The 15,810-nt window shown below is 42.0% G+C and overlaps 1 protein-coding gene and 1 long non-coding RNA gene across 2 annotated transcripts; one reads left to right on the top strand and one right to left on the bottom strand.

The window, feature by feature from the left end:
- Positions 1 to 612: 612 nt before the first annotated feature.
- On the bottom strand, positions 613 to 4,652 carry LOC129714080 (uncharacterized). Its single transcript, XR_008726315.1, has 2 exons — positions 4,542 to 4,652; positions 613 to 941 (listed from the first exon to the last, which is right to left on the bottom strand). It is a non-coding gene; the product is annotated as an uncharacterized LOC129714080 (long non-coding RNA).
- higd1a (HIG1 hypoxia inducible domain family, member 1A) lies at positions 4,600 to 14,756 on the top strand. The gene is made up of 4 exons (XM_055663535.1): positions 4,600 to 4,733; positions 11,654 to 11,761; positions 12,616 to 12,750; positions 14,452 to 14,756. The coding sequence occupies exons 2-4, from the start codon at positions 11,659 to 11,661 to the stop codon at positions 14,523 to 14,525; spliced, it is 312 nt and encodes a 103-aa protein (XP_055519510.1). The 5' UTR covers positions 4,600 to 4,733; positions 11,654 to 11,658; the 3' UTR covers positions 14,526 to 14,756.
- The last annotated feature ends 1,054 nt before the right edge of the window (positions 14,757 to 15,810 follow it).

The raw sequence follows: 15,810 nt of genomic DNA, 5'->3' as shown, positions 1-15,810 counted from the left end.
TCCACAATATATAGATATGAGGAAGACTGTCTACGCCCAAATCTTTGCGGCAATTTGGAAGTTGACGTAAAGACTCCACATTTCAGAGGCATTTGGACGGGCAATTGAATTGCCGTGGCGTAGTCGACTGCGGACTAAGTGCTTGTAAATGGAACTTTACAGTTGCCATGGAGTGCCGAAAGGCCTATTTCTGTGTTGTACAAGTATTACTGGTTTAATCTCCTGTTACCAGTTATATTTTGCAGCTGATAAACCATACCAGACAATGATTTTGCCCAATATTTGTACTTTATTAATCTCAATGATTTTAAGGTTCACTGCATAGTTTCAAACAAGACTCTTTAGTTACAGAACATCTAGAGCTTACTACTTGTATCTAGATAATACTCACACAAATGAGTTCAATGTGGCAAATTCTCCTCAAAGTCAGGGACTTGGGGTCTTTTGTGATCTTTTGTTGATCTGCAGTTATTGCGTTTGGCCATTTCATGAGTCAGCTTTGCACATTGCTTTGTATACCTTCAAGTCATTCCTCAAATTTTTACAGCCAATTGGCCATAAAACCAATACTTTTCTTACATACTTTTTTCCCTATTAATTCTTTCAAATTGCTGGTACCCACCTAGCCACCCGGTCTGTAATGATCAGTGTTTAGACTTGTACACTTGCCTGTTTGCGTGCGTGGTTAGGGTTAGTGGGGATGTCCTCGAGCACTGTAACAGTCATGTCAGCTGAGAAGCTGCCTCAGCTATGCTCCCACACTGACACAAACCAGAGGTCCAAGTGTCAGGGTAACCCCATGTCGCGCAGATCCTCTTCACACTGACCAGGTCTCTTTGTTTCCAAATCTTCTACTGACTGCTTTTTTTCTCTCTCGTCTGTCCTTTTCTGATTCCTGATCAACACGATTAAAGGATCTCCACTTATCCAGGTAGACAAATCTAAACATAAGCAACGAGTAATGGTATTGTGGAATCATTAACCGACATACCTTCAGTGAAAGATTTAGGAATGGGTCTAAGTAACAAAGGTTACACGTAACTTTTCTTTTTCTTTTCCCAAGTACAAATAGTAGTTAGAATTAACCAAATAAGGTATTGTGCAATAATAAGAATTTCAGCATGTGATAATAAGACGTATTTGAATATTGGTTCTCCAATTCCATAAATTATCCCACCATGTTGAAATAAATATTTTAGTAATAGCAGTTTATACATCCTGGAAAGTCTGATGAGCATGATGTGACGTAGAAAGTGGTCTTCCAGTAGTTGGTACTTTAGTTTTATTGTCACATGTACTGAGATACAGTGAAAAGCTTTTTTGATTCATGCTATCCAGTCGGTGGAAAGACTATACATTATTACAATCAGACCGTCCACAAGTGTATAAATACAGGATAAAGGGAATAACGTTTTGTGCATGAGCGTTATTCTAATACATTCAAAATGTATAAGGAGCAAAGCAATATGAGCAAAACACAAAGCGTTGGAGGAACTCAGCAGGTCAGACAGCATCTGTGGAGGGAATGGAGAATTGATGTTTTGATTCAAGACCCTTGAGGCTGAACAAAGATTTCCGCATTTGCAGGTTCTTGTATCTCCATTATGATGCGGGTATTTTCGCTATGTATTCAAGACCCATAAATACTGCAAAGAGCATGGTCCAGACTATATCGAGCATCAATAGGTAATTGCCTCTGGCCTTGGTTAATCATATGTGCATGATCTGCTAAGTCAATATCAATATCGGCATCGATATTGGTGTTATTCATGTGGCTGTTATATTCCAAAAATGAAAGGATATAGACAATAGACAATGGACTCAGAAATAATGGAAATACTGACTGTATTTTAAATGTTGTCATTGTACCTGCCTCAGCCACTTCTCTAGCAGCTCTTTCCAACTAAGCAGCACCCTTCGGCAGCTCACTGTTGGTCACAAGCTTCCAGTCTGAAAAAAAATCCTTCCAACATCACCTTCTGCTTCCAATCATCCAGCCAATTATTCACTCTTATTGTTGCAGCAATCTGCAATCTCCCTGTATATCTGTTCCTCTAATTCCTGTTGACGATTGGGTGGCCTATAATATAGTCCACCTGTACCGCGATGCCTGTAACATTTGTACCCTGGAACATTGAGTTGCTAGTCCTACTCTGCCCTAAGCCAAGTTTCTGTTATTTCCCGACATCAGTCTGAAGACCGTCCCCCCCCTGATATCAGTCTGAAGAAGGGTCTCGACCCGAAACGACACCCATTCCTTCTCTCCATAGATGCTGCCTCACCTGCTGAGTTTTGTGTCTACCATGGCCTGTTGCCTGAGCAAATCAACGTCCCGAGTTTGTCCATCCTACCTGTTGAGGCTCTTATATTGAAGTAAATGCTGTTTAAGTTATTGGTCTTTCAGTCTGAGGAATGCTCGCAACCCAAAACATCATCTCTCTGAACTGAAGGTATGCACTTTCACACTTCTGCACTCAGTCTGAAGAAAGGTTTCAGCCCGAAACGTCACCTATTTCCTTTGCTCCATAGATGCTGCTGCACCCGCTGAGTTTCTCCAGCATTTTTGTGTACCATCATCTATCCATGTTCTTCAGAGATGCTGCCTAACCCACTGATTTACTCCAGCACTTTGTATCTTTTTAAAATTGCCTTTCCCTCTTTGCTGTGCTCTTGGCTGTCTTTTTTTTTCTCTTTCACTATGGTTTTGCACCCAATTTCTCATTTGTCTCTTTTCTACTCTTCGCTTTCCCTCCCTCAAATCTAGTTTGAACCCTCCTGAGTAGAACCAACAAATCTCTTCACCCTACTTAAATTGGTATCATCCATTGAGGGTTATTTGGCAACTGTAAATTAGTCATTAGTATAGGCAAAGATAACAAAATCGAATGGGAAATTATGGAATTTAAGAGAGCATAGCCTGTAGAGAAATAGGGATGAGGAATGGATCTAAGGTCATTGCACTGCTGGAGCTAGCATGGATGCAATAGTCCAAATTCACATGTTTAATCAATAATGTTTTATTATTAATGTTTAATGCTTTATGTGTCATTCCTAACTGTCACTGTATGTCGTTGTCACTTGCGGGCGGAGCACCAAGGCAAATTCCTTCCATGTGAATACTTGGCCAATAAACTTATTCATTCAAATAGTCTCTATAGTACCAAGGGGACATAAAGACCTCCAATTTCTGATTCTCTAGATATCCTCGATGTTGAGTTCTCTGTGAATGTTTTTCTTTGATTTGATTAGTATGGGTGTGAAAGGTTCCTGGGAGAAGGTAGGCGGATCGAATGTTGGAGTGGATTCAATGGGCTGAATGGCCTAATTCTGCTCCTATGTTGTTTAGTTTAGTTTATTGTTATGTGTACCGAGGTACAGTGGAAAACTTATTGTTTTGTGTTATCCAGTCAGTGGAAAGACAGTGGAATGATTACATTCTAGCAGTGTACAGATACAGAATGAAGGGAATTGCATTTAGTGCAAGATAAAGTCTAATAAAGTCTGATTAAATATAGTCCTTTGGGAGGGCAGGACCACTCTCTGGTTGTTGATAGAATGATTCATTGCCTGATCATAGCTGTGAAAAAACTGTCTCTGAACTGAAGGTATGCACTTTCACACTTCTGCACTTCCTGCCTGATGGGAGTGGAACGAAGAGGGAGTGACCGGGGTGAGATTATATTGATTATGCCTTGCCGAGGCAGCGTTAAGTGTAGATGGAGACAATGGAAGGGAGGTTAGTTTGTGTGATTATCTGGGCTAGTGCAAGATAAAGTCCAGTAAAGTCTGATTAAAGATGGTAAGTTAAGGCCACTCCAAAGTTGTTGATAGAATGGTTCAGTTGCCTGATAACAGCTGGAAAGAAACTGCCGATGGTCTTGTGCTTTATTACAGCATTTACAATACAATACAAATTTATTGTCATTTGAACCTCAAAAGAAGTTCAAACGAAATTTTGTTTCTGCAGTCATACAACAAGAAAAGAACCAAGACACACAAACAACACAGTTTACACACACATCTATCACAGTGAATCATTAAAAGAGGGACAACATTTGATTTCTGACATTAGGTCTTTAGATCAGTAATGGATAGTGAACTAAGGTGTGGCTGCTACGAATAAGGCGGATATATAGTTACTCTGGGGAAAAAAACCCTTCCAGGCACCTTGTTGAGTAACAAGAGTTGCGCATGTTCCTGCTATAGAGTTTCTGTTTCCCAATAGCAGAATTTCCCCTCGAAATTGCATCAATCTAATGACTCACAACCAGTCTCGACAGGGAAACGCCCCTCTATGACGCCAGCACGCCCTCCACCCGATGATTTGATTGGAGTACCCGCACATCAATCAGGCTGCCTTTCCATGACGTATGGTGCTCGGCCTGAAGAATGGGAGGGCGGTTCCGACCCGCGTTACCATAGTAACCAGGCTCTATTCCTTCCCGGTTTCTAATCTAACATATTTTGCTAGGGCATACGTGCATTAGATCAACAGTGGGTACTAATTCGATAAGTATGATTAGCTCAGGGAGCAGTTATACCGTATTTCGGGCCGAGTGTCTCCGCAGATCGTTTGGTTCCGAGCAAAGATCTTTGGTTCCGAGTTGCCGTGGGTGGGGATGCGCGTCATTTCCGCCCGCGGCGGTGACGTCGGATCTTATGGGGACCGGATGCCAGTTGCCGGCGTGAAGAGCTCGGAGCAGGACGTGTGTCGTAGCGGTCGTTACTGTCAGGTAAAGTCCCCTCTCCCCAACTGGGAATCAGATCGGATCAGATCGATACCTGTTGCCGATGTAATCACCTCGGCTCTTTCCTACCGAACTCATGTGCTGGGCAACGACCCGCTGGGTCTGAAGAAGGGTCTCGACCCGAAACGTCACCCTCCTTCTCTCCAGAGATGCTGCCTGTCCCGCTGAGTTACTCCAGCAATTTGTGTCTACCGCTGAGCTATACTATGTTAATATTTCCCTTATACCACTGTCTATATCTCCCTTTATACCACTGTCTATATCTCCCTGTCACCGTATGTATCTCCCTTTATACCACTGTCTGTATCTCCCTTTATACCACCGTCTATATCTCCCCTTACATCACTGGCTATATCTCGGTTCTCTCTCCCCTGTCTCGGTCTGAAGAAGGGTTCTGATCCATTCCTTCTCTCCAGAGATGCAGCTTGTCCTGCTGAGTTACTCCAATTTTAGGTCTATCTTTAGGGTTGCTGTGACCCTGACCGTGGGTGCTCACTGTCTGGAGTTTGTATGCACTGTCTGTGTAGAGTACCTGGTTTTCTCCCACATCACAAATTTATGTCGGTTAATTAGGCTGATGTCTGCCCTGATAGCCTTGGTTGACCTTGGCTATGATCATTTTCACCCACTGTAGATGGGTGATAAAATCTGATGGGAGTTAATGGGAATGTTTGAAAATAAAATAGTAATGTAACTACCGGTAGTTTAGGGTTAGTAATGAACAGTGGGCTGAAGGTCCTGCTTTTGTGGTCAATCTGAAATCTTCTGTAGACTGAAGTAGGGCCCTGATGTCAAATGTTGCCTTCCCAAATGGGTGAATCCGTTTTTAATTGAAAACTTACTCCAATCTGATGTCATTTTCCATTTCTTGGATATAAAAGACAACTAGGACAGCAGGGATGGTACTGCTTTGCAATTTCAGTTTAAGTGTTTCCTGCTCGGACACTGGATAGTGTAAACCAATTAAAAAAAACAGCTACTGGGAATCTGAAATAAAACCGGAAATGCTATTAACAGTAAGCAAGAGACAGTATCTGTGGAAGAAAATAATTCCTGTTTCAGGTTGAAGATTCCATCGGAACCAGCAAATTGGAAAAAATAGTTTGAGTTTGAGTTGTAGGTAGAGTGGAATAGTGATGTGTAGGACTAAGTGGATATATTGGCCATGCCCATCCTCTCGTCCAGCCTCATTCTCTTCTTTCCTCCCCCCCCCCCCAACCGCCCTCAGCAATCAATTAGACGAAACATCCTGACCCGAAACGTCACATCTCTGTTTTCCAGAGATGCTGCCTGACCCGCTGAGAAACTCTAGCATTTTGTGGCTTTCTTTGGATATCAATAGTGCAGGTTTGCTTAGCTGATCACACAGTTTATGGGGCTCTGTGGTTGACATAATAAAGAAGGTTAGAGGTTAGAGGGGGGAGACAACATTTAGAGGACATGCTAAAGTTGTGAAATACAGGTATGGAACTATTGTTGAAACCTAAAATTAAAAGAGAATGTTGTAAATGCCCAACAGATCTGGTAATGTTTGTGAAGAGAGGGGAAACAAGTTTAATTACGGGTAAACAACTGTGCAGGAGGGACAGCCAGTTCTGATATGAGTAAAAGCTAGTTAACTGATGATATTGAATGTGATGTTTAAGAAAGAACTGCAGATGCTGGAAAAAGGTAGATAAAAATGCTGGGGAAACTCAGTGGGTGAGACGGCATCTATGGTGAAGGAATAGGCGACGTTTCGGGGCAATGTTCATACCGTTGGGGTGTAAACTACCCAAGCGAAATATGAGGTGCTGCTCCTCCAATTTGGGACTCATTCCGGCCCTGGAGGAGGCCCAGGACAGAAAGGTTTAGATTTGGAATGGGAGGGGGAATTGAAGTGCTGTGCCACCGGGAGATCAGGTTGGTTATTGCAAACTGAGTGGAGGTGTTGGGCGAAGCGATCGGCAAGCCTGCGCTTGGTCTCACCAATGTAGAGCAGTTGACACCTGGAACAGCGGACGCAATAGATGAGGTTGGAGGAGGTGCAGGTGAATCTCTGCCTCGCCTGGAGAGACTGATTGGGTCCTTGGATGGAATCTAGGAGGGAAGTAAAGCGACAAGTGTGGCATTTCCTGGGGTTGCAAAGGAAAGTGCCAGGAGAGGGGGCGGTTTGGATGGGAAGGGATGAATTGACCAGGGAGTTACGGAGGGAACGGTCTCCGTGGAAAGCTGAAAGGGGAGGAGATGGGAAGATGTGGCCAGTGGTGGGATCCCGTTGGAGGTGGCGAAAATGTCGGAGGATTATCTGTTGTATGTGACAGCTGGTAGGGTCGAATGTGAGGACAATCGGGACTCTGTCCTTGTTACGAGTGGGAGGGATAGGGAGTGAGAGCGGAGCTGCGGGATATAGAGGAGACCCTAGTGAGAGCCTCATCTATAATTGAAGAGGGGTACCCCGTTCACTAAAGAATGAGGAATCTCCGATGCCCTGGTTTGGAACACATATGATAGTAAGTCCCCGCGAAGTGCCTTGACTGAAAATGAGGTGCTGTTGCTCAAAGTCACACAGGGCTTTGTAGGAACACTGTCAGAGAACCCAGAATTGTCTGGTTCCGATCACCAGACAGACCAATGAAATTGTTTAAATTACCCTAATTAATGTCCCCTGGAATTTCACTTACAAAAATGAGTTGTATTTCCGAGTTGCAATTTCTTTTAGCCCTCTTTACAATCCTGAAATTGATTGTCAACAAGAAAATTCATTGCAATTTTATATTTGTTTCCCTTTGTATTTGCTTCAGTTATCTTGAAGTCTTTTTTACTTCAGGTTGCAGGTGTACTAGTAGGGAGTTTCCTGTATTAACTGGGTTGTAAGTCCAATCCCTGTTAAGAATTTGCATGTAAACAGGGAGTAGATCTTGAAAGCAATGAGCAATACTTGCATGACTTTGCCATTCTTTAGGATTTCAGTGTACTGTCAATTGATTTTGGGGTAATTAAGCCTAACCTGGGATTCTGTTTGTACATTTGCTCAAGTAGAGGCTTGATTATTGAGTCGCATATCAGAGATTTAAACATAACATTTGGGGAAAACTTCTTGCCTTAGTGGAAAAGTGGATTTAAAATGTTTTATGACACAATCTTCAAGGTGCCCAGAAGATTTTGTACCAGACCTCCTGGCTGACATTTGTCTCGGCTAACTTTATTGTAGATTTCATTGTGAGATGCTGTTGATTATGAAAACAATTGGTTTATTTTTTTATTTATACTGATGTTTCTATGGTAGTCCATTAAATGTAAAGTGCTTGGAGATGGTTTAGACTTGTACAGTGCCTGACATATCCTGTCTATATTGTGGTCATGAGATTGGGTACCAAGGATCTGTATTCTTAAACTTATAAAGTCTAACCTCACCCAATCCTGTCACGCCATATAACTCTTTTTGTTACTGGCATCATCTTTGAATCTTTGCCGCATCCTTGAGCTTAATCATGTCCTTGCTATCATAAGGTGACTCGAACTGCACCCTATACTTTGGTGCGGACCTGCCAGCACCTTGTTTACCTGTAACATAATGTCCCTACTCCTGTACTAAATGCCCTGACCAATGAAGCTAAGTGTACATTCCCCATTGCCCTTACAACCTGTGTCACCAGTTTTGGGGAACTGTGCTTTGCCCCTAGGTCTCTCTGTTGCAAAACATTTTACAGGGCCTTGCCATTGTGTAACTTCCTTGTTAACCTGCCTGGTTTAACTTTCTAAAATGCATTGTTTTGCGCTTATCTCAGTTAAATGCCATCTGCCATTCATTTGTCCACTTTCCTAGTTGATCAAGATCCTGCTGTAATCTTGAGCAACCTTCACAATTTTTGTGGCAAGCCCCATACTTACTAATTATACTACCTACCTTCTCATCCAAATTATTTACATAGATAACAAGCAGCAGGGGGACCAAGCACAAATCCCCGATGCATGACACTGGTCACCGGGGTCAAAACTTCTCTCTGACTCCTACCAACATGTTATTTCTTCGAAGATTTGTGAATGCGAAGAGCAGATCTTTGAAGCAAGAGAATCAAAGGATGGAGAGAAGTAAATGATCAACTATGATATTCACTGAGCTAGCAGCTGTGCGATTCTGTATCTGTATCCCTTGTGTGGCAGTCAGCTTCCATTTTATTATCTACATTTGGTTGGAAGAAAGCAGCCGTCCAGAAAAATATTTGAGATGACATTAAATGGAGACCTCCAGTTGTAATTAAACCATCAATTCATCAATTGCCAATTAGCAAATATGCTGAAAACCCCAGTTTTATAATTCACTCTTCTCTAATGAACCATCAAGCAATTTTGCAATGTCATTGTGAGTTGCCAGAAAGTGATTCATGACTCTTTCATGTAAATGACGAGAGTTTCCTGTAAACCAAGCAGATGGCCTCAAGCCACAAAGTCTTAAGGCAAAACATGTTTATGAGGAAGTATGTGGAAATACTTTAAGCCTGGTTTAGTATAGTATATCTTTATTGTAATTTTCCTGAGTACTCGCATACCCAGAGGAAACAAAAAAACGTTGCTCAACCAGTGTCCATTCAGTGTGCAGTAAAAAATAAATAGGAATAAAAATACATATATCATGAACAAATTAAACACTCTACTCTCTGCTAAACATCAACAGGCGTTCCGATCGGCAGCGGCACCACAGTGGCTCTGCTGCAGTGTGTCCAGGTTGGTGGTTGGTGCGTGATACTTTGGCAGGGGGCAAAGTCCGTTTATCAGTCTTATAGCCTGTGGGAAGAAGCTGAGGAGCATCCTGCTGGTTTTGCAGCTAATGCTCCTGTACCTCTTCCCAGATGGCAGGATGGAGAATATGTGATGCGATGGGTGGTAGGGGTCTTTGATTATGGAGATGGCTCTGCTGATACATCTCTTCCTGTATATGTCCAGCAGTAAAGGGAGTGGAGCACCAATAATCCTGCTGGTGGTCTTTACAATCCTGTCTAGTTGGTGCCGTTCGTACGCCTTGCTGCTCCCGAACCAGGAAGTGATGCCGTAGGTTAATGTGCTCTCGATTGTTCCCCTATAAAAAGTTTGTAGGTGTGTAGTGGGGAGACCTGCTTTCCGTAGTCTTCGGAGAGGGTGTAGTCGCTGCTGGGCTCTCTTGACCAGTGCTGAGGTGTTGGTCGTGGACGTCAGTTCATCTGACAGGTGGAGTCCTAGGAACTTCACGCTGCTGACCCTTTCCACATCAGTTCCATCGATGTGCAGAGGTGTATGGTGTTGTTTTCCCGCCCTCCTGAAGTCAACCACCATCTCCTTAGTTTTTCCCACGTTGAGAATGAGGTTGTGGGATTTGCACCATCCTGTGAGCAGCTCCACCTCCATCCTGTACGCCGATTCATCATTGTCACTGATGAGACCCACCACTGTTGTGTCATCAGCGAACTTGTTGATGAAGTTGTTGTTGAGTCTAGCAGTACAGTCGTGTGTAAACAGACTAAACAGCAGGGGGCTTAGGACACAGCCTTGGGGCGAGCCAGTGCTCACGGCTATGGTTTTTGATGTCCTACTGCCCACCCTGACTGTCTGCTGCCGTTGTGATAGAAAGTTCAGGACCCAGTTACATGTGCCAGCATCAACCCCCAATTGCTCCAACTTCTCCACCAGCTGCTGCGGAATGATTGAGTTAAAAGCAGAGCTGAAGTCTATGAAGAGGATCCTGGCATAAGTATTTTTCTGATCAAGGTGTGACAGTACGAGGTTCAGTGTTGTTGAGACTGCATCCTCTGTGGATCGGTTGGCTCTGTAGGCGAACTGCAGTGGGTCTAGGTCGGCAGGTAGACATGGTTTATTCAACTATGTAAATCACTTCAGCCTATGAAACTAAAATTGAGTTTATTTTCGTTCAGGAAGTTGCGGTACTAATCATGGCCATGTTGCTATAAAGGAGAGGCAGTTATATTCTGTTTTGACTTGGACCTGGCTATTGCTGGCAGGGCCAGCATTCTTTGCCCATCCCTGAAGGTGTTCATGAGCAACAACAGTAAACCACCAGAAACAGGTGCCCTGGCCCACTCATCTGTGCCAACTATGGCACTTACCTGAATCCGATCCATTTGCCTATGTTTGGCCCATACTCTTTGAAACCTTTCCTATCTGTTTAAATGTCTTTTAAATCTTGTAATTGTACCCTTCTCTACCAGTGTATTAGTCTTAAATCATATTTTACTTTATTGTGGTGTTCTGTAATGGGTGGATCAGTTTTTTATTGACCTCTGGGATGAATGCAATTGGGAAAACTTACTCCAATCTGATGTAATTTTCCATTTCCTGGATATAAAAGACAACCTGAAACAGGACAGCAGGTGGGATAGGGATGTGTAGGACCAAGTGGATACTTTGGCCCTACCCATCCTCTCTTCCAACATTATTCTCTTCTTTTCTTCCCTCCCACCCTCGGTAATCAGTCTGAGGATGCCTCATCCCATCCCAGTGATGGTAATTTGATTAGATTATAGGGGTAGGATGTCCAATATCATGTTGAGGATTGCTGTTGCTGTGAATGTAGCCCCAATGTTACTTGCCATCATTCAGCCTTTGTCTAGTTCCCGCTGCAAGTGGGGAATGACCTCCCATTTGATGAGGAGTTGCATAGCATTGAACATCATGTAATCATCAGTAACCACACTTTCCACTTCTGATAATGTGATAAAAGTGTAGACATTAAAACTGTTGAAGGCGTTTGGGCTGAAGATGCTGCTCTGAAGAACTTCTGCTGTGATCTAATATATATTTTCTCACTTTGTTCATAGAAATATGACTTTTACCTTGGGGGCAACTGTCTCGTGTTTATGGCTAGCATCTTGTAGCAATTCTCACTTAACACTTAACTGGTGTTATTAACTTTAATATCTTTATTCCTGCAGCCATCATGTCTTCAAGTAATGTAAGCTTGCTTCCTACACTTGGCCAAGAAGGTGATCACACTTCTAAACTTCTTCGAAAATCCAAGGAGTCCCCATTTGTTCCTATCGGTAAGTTGGTTACCAGATCGGCAAGCCATAATTCTAACGTTTCTAATGTTGCAGACACTATTATATTCCAAATTATTCATCAAAATAAAAAGTATTTATGGTTGGGATTAGAGTAAAGGAACAGGTTTATTGTACAGTGAACCAATTTATGAAATTTGAGCTGTGGTCAGCTTCAATCCTTTATTCTGGGCCTGAGTTTGCAATGTGGCTCATTGACTGCATTTTGCTGAATTTGCAGTTGAGTGAATCTTTGTACTGTTCATTCAATAATTGGGAATGTGTTATATGATCCATATAAGTCCACATTTAAATAATATTACAGCTAGAAACCCAGAGCACAGTGGTTGGGTATTTGTGGATGCAGCATCTCAATGTCTAGACCATTCAATAACAATTAAAGCATGAGTGACCAGAAAGTTGATACGGAGGGTGGGCACTTATCTTTGTACATTGAGTACATTAAATGTCACGAGTAGAGAAATCGGAGGCCTCGCAAAGGAAAATATTGGAGATGCTGATTGTAATATTGTAATACAAGCAGAAAATGCTGGTAATAGTAAGTCAGGGGGAGAAATAGTTAATGTCTGGGGTTTTGTTTTCCATCCGAGACATTTCCTTACGATTCTGGAATTTAGGAACAGTTTAGATAGAATTGCTTTCCTTTAGAAAGTAAGTACACATTTTTTTGCTTAGTCATGCTGACACATCAGATGGCGAACAATGGAATGACATTTTATCTGACTCTACTGTGTGAGCAGTACTATAATTCCTGATTAAAAGTATGGCATGGTTTGGACAATATTCTGAATAGTTTCCAGCTTTCAGAAAAAATATATTGTTTATCTTTGTTTCAGGTATTGCTGGGTTTGCATCAGTGGTAGCCTATGGACTCTACAAAATGAAGACCAGAGGGAACAAAAAAATGTCAGTGCATTTTATCCACATGCGTGTGGCAGCCCAAGGATGTGTTGTGGGAGCAATGACTATAGGTAATTGTCTTGTTGAAAACAATTGTTCAGTTGGAAAATTTCGGAACCTCTGAGGTTGGTGCTAAATAAACAGACCCTATCAATTGCACCTCTTAGGAGTCATCTTTGGCGGTTCACAATCTTGCTGGCACTTCTGGTTTCTGTTTGCCAGTTTGTGTTTCCTGCAGAAATAGCAATTTTTCAATGTTATTGGCAATTCGTGAATGCGACATGTTAATCACAGACTATTTTAAAACCTTGATGTTTGAATGCTGATGACTTTGTGGATGTGGGCAAATGCTACAACTTATCCAACACTTTGCTCTCAAGAGGGTGCAGATCATTGGTCGGGGTTTGATTCTGGAGCAGCTAACAATTGTACATTGACCTCAGTGGAGTTATTTGAGTGGGGAAAGGAAAGCCCAATATGTTGGATTGCACATTCCTCTGCAGCTCAACTTGTACTCAGGCCAGGTCACGTTTGTGCACAGCACTGCATTCCTTTTGAAGTTTCTTTGGTTTATTAACTATATATGAGCATGTCTAATGGGAGAGTCTAGGACCAGAGGCCACAGCCTCAGAATAAAACTACATTTCTTTAGGAAGGAGTTGAGAAGGAATTTCTTTAATCAGAAGGTGGTGAGGGAGAATTTCTTTAGTCAGACTTCTGTGGAGGCCAAGTCAATGGATATTTTTATGGCAGAGATTGATAGATTCTTGATTAGTAAGGGTGTCGGAGGTGAAGGCAGGCATATGGGGTTGGGAGGGAAAGATAGATTGGCCATGATGGAATGACGGAGTAGACCTGATGGGCCAAGTGGCCTAATTCTGCTCCTAGAATTTATGAAGTAATTAGTCTTGGTCAGTTATACAGCTTGGAAATGGGCCCTTTTTTCACAACTTTTCCATGCTGACCAAGGTGTCTCTGAGCCGGTCACCTGTAGTAAAGAAGCAAACTGTTTGATAGCTGGCAAAAACTGCCTGTTTCTTTGCACCGGATCCCAGCATTTTTTGCCTGCAATTTGGCCCATTTCTCTTCAAACCTTCCCTATCCATGATCTTTATCAAATGTTCCTACCACGTAATCTGGCAGTTTATCCCATATATATATATACCGCATTCTGTATGGGGGAAAAAAACCTGCACCTCGAGTCCCCTTTATATCTTTGCCCTCTCACCTTGGACATATGCCCTTTAGTTTTAGACTACCCTACCCTGGGGGAAAAAAATAATCATCCATCTTATTCATTCCGCTCATGATTTTATGATCCTCTAAGGTCACCTCTCGGCCTCCTTTGCTTCACGGAAAACATTCCCAGTCTTTCCTTGTAACTCAAGTGCTCCAGTTCTGACAGCATACTGGTGAATCTTTTCAGCACTCTTGCTAGTTAATCACATCCTATAGTATGGCGATCAGAACTGCGCACAATATTCAAGGTATGGTCTCGCCACCATCCTATATCATTGTAAACTGATGTCCCAATTCTGGTACTCGATGCCCTGCCTGAAGGAAAGTCTGTCTGGCACAATCTTTGCAACCATGTCTACTTGTTTGGCCACTTTCAGGGAACCATATACTTGTGCCCATAGATATCTGCTCTACACTCCCCAGGGATCTGTCATTCGTTGTATATCTGCTGCTTTAACTTACAAAACTGCATCACTTCACACTTGTCGTATAAATTGTCTAATAATTATTCATACAATGTTTTTCTTTTGCAGGAGTTCTGTACTCTATGTACAAAGAATATGTTGTGAAGCCCAGAGAAGAGAAAAATGCTCTCCTTCATAAATGAATTGAAATTTCTACAGTATCTCCAATAACTTAATTTTAGGTTCTTAAGTGTACCGCACACTGAGGGGATTAGAATTTTTCTTGTTTTAAATATTTGTAGAATATGTGCTAGATTTTTAGATTTGATTTTTCTCGAAGTATACTGATCTTACATCTACACAGGGTAGGTGATTTTCCATGAGATGATTGCTGTTGTTTGCTGCAAAGTGTCATAATTTTATCAAATGTCTTTTTAAGACAACCAAGTGCTATTGATGTGTTCCTTGCAATGATTATACTTGATACCTATGTAAAAAAGAACTGATTCATTTGTTAGCAAAATATGATTGGACCTTAAGTTTTAAAGTTTCAAGCCCGTGTTTCATATTGGCTTGGAGTTTAGGGGGACTGATTTGTAGGTGTGCTAAAAAAAAATTGTGAGGGGAATGGAGAGGGTGAATGTGCACATTTGATTTCTTGTGGTTGGAGAAATCAAGAACCAGAGGCCATATGTTTAAGGTGAGAGGGAAAATGTAATAGAAACCTGAGGGAGCAACTATTTCATGCAAGGGGTGGATTATATATGGAACAAGTAGCCGGAGGAAGTGGTTGAGGCAGGTGCAGTAATAACATTCAATGGATACGTACTTTGATCCAAAAGATTTAGAGTGGTATGGATCAAACATGGGCAAACAGTACTAGTATAGATGGGCATCCTGGTTAGTATGGATGAGTTGGGTCAAAGGATATAGTTCTTTGCTGTACAACACCAACTCTCTGGAGTTGCTCTCTGGGTAACTATCCCCATTATTTAACTTGTTATGATGATCTGCACTATTTTGGATCACTTTTACGATTTTTTTTGTTTTCCAACATGGGTACTCTTAAATGCTTGTTGTGGTATGAGATTTTTGAATATGTACAGAGCTAAGAAAATGCACCCAGAGCTTCCTTTGAATCATAGTATTGTATAATTTTGAATATTTCCCTTGTAACATTATTAGTATAAATAACGTCCAGCAGCAATGTCCTGGTATTACAAGGTTACTGGGATCTGAATTGATAAGTTGCTTTTTTTCCACCATAACTTGACAGTGCCCTTTTCCAATTTTTAAAAAAAAAAATTTTTTTTAACTTCAAAACATTCTAGTTATGCTGCTGGTTAGGCTCCAGTTCTCCAATACACAACAGTTACAGTGTGCACTTGTGTACTGGTTAGAGGGTTAAGGGTCTGTCCCACGTGTCGCAGGTGAATTCCAGTAAAACTCGTCCCTGGCAGTTGCCGAAGTGGGACAGGCCCTTTCGCG

The sequence above is a fragment of the Leucoraja erinacea genome, chromosome 2, assembly GCF_028641065.1.
Source record: "Leucoraja erinacea ecotype New England chromosome 2, Leri_hhj_1, whole genome shotgun sequence".
In the NCBI taxonomy this organism is placed as follows: domain Eukaryota; kingdom Metazoa; phylum Chordata; class Chondrichthyes; order Rajiformes; family Rajidae; genus Leucoraja; species Leucoraja erinaceus.
Note: the sequence above shows the minus strand (reverse complement) of the source record. Positions and strands in the feature narration are given on the sequence as shown.

Coding starts and splice junctions, on each gene's coding strand:
- higd1a (XM_055663535.1), top strand. CDS start 11,659: ATGTCTTCAAGTAATGTAAGCTTGCTTCCTACACTTGGCCAAGAAGGT. Junction 11,762..12,615: donor GTCCCCATTTGTTCCTATCG/GTAAGTTGGTTA, acceptor TCTTTGTTTCAG/GTATTGCTGGGTTTGCATCA. Junction 12,751..14,451: donor TGTGGGAGCAATGACTATAG/GTAATTGTCTTG, acceptor TTTCTTTTGCAG/GAGTTCTGTACTCTATGTAC.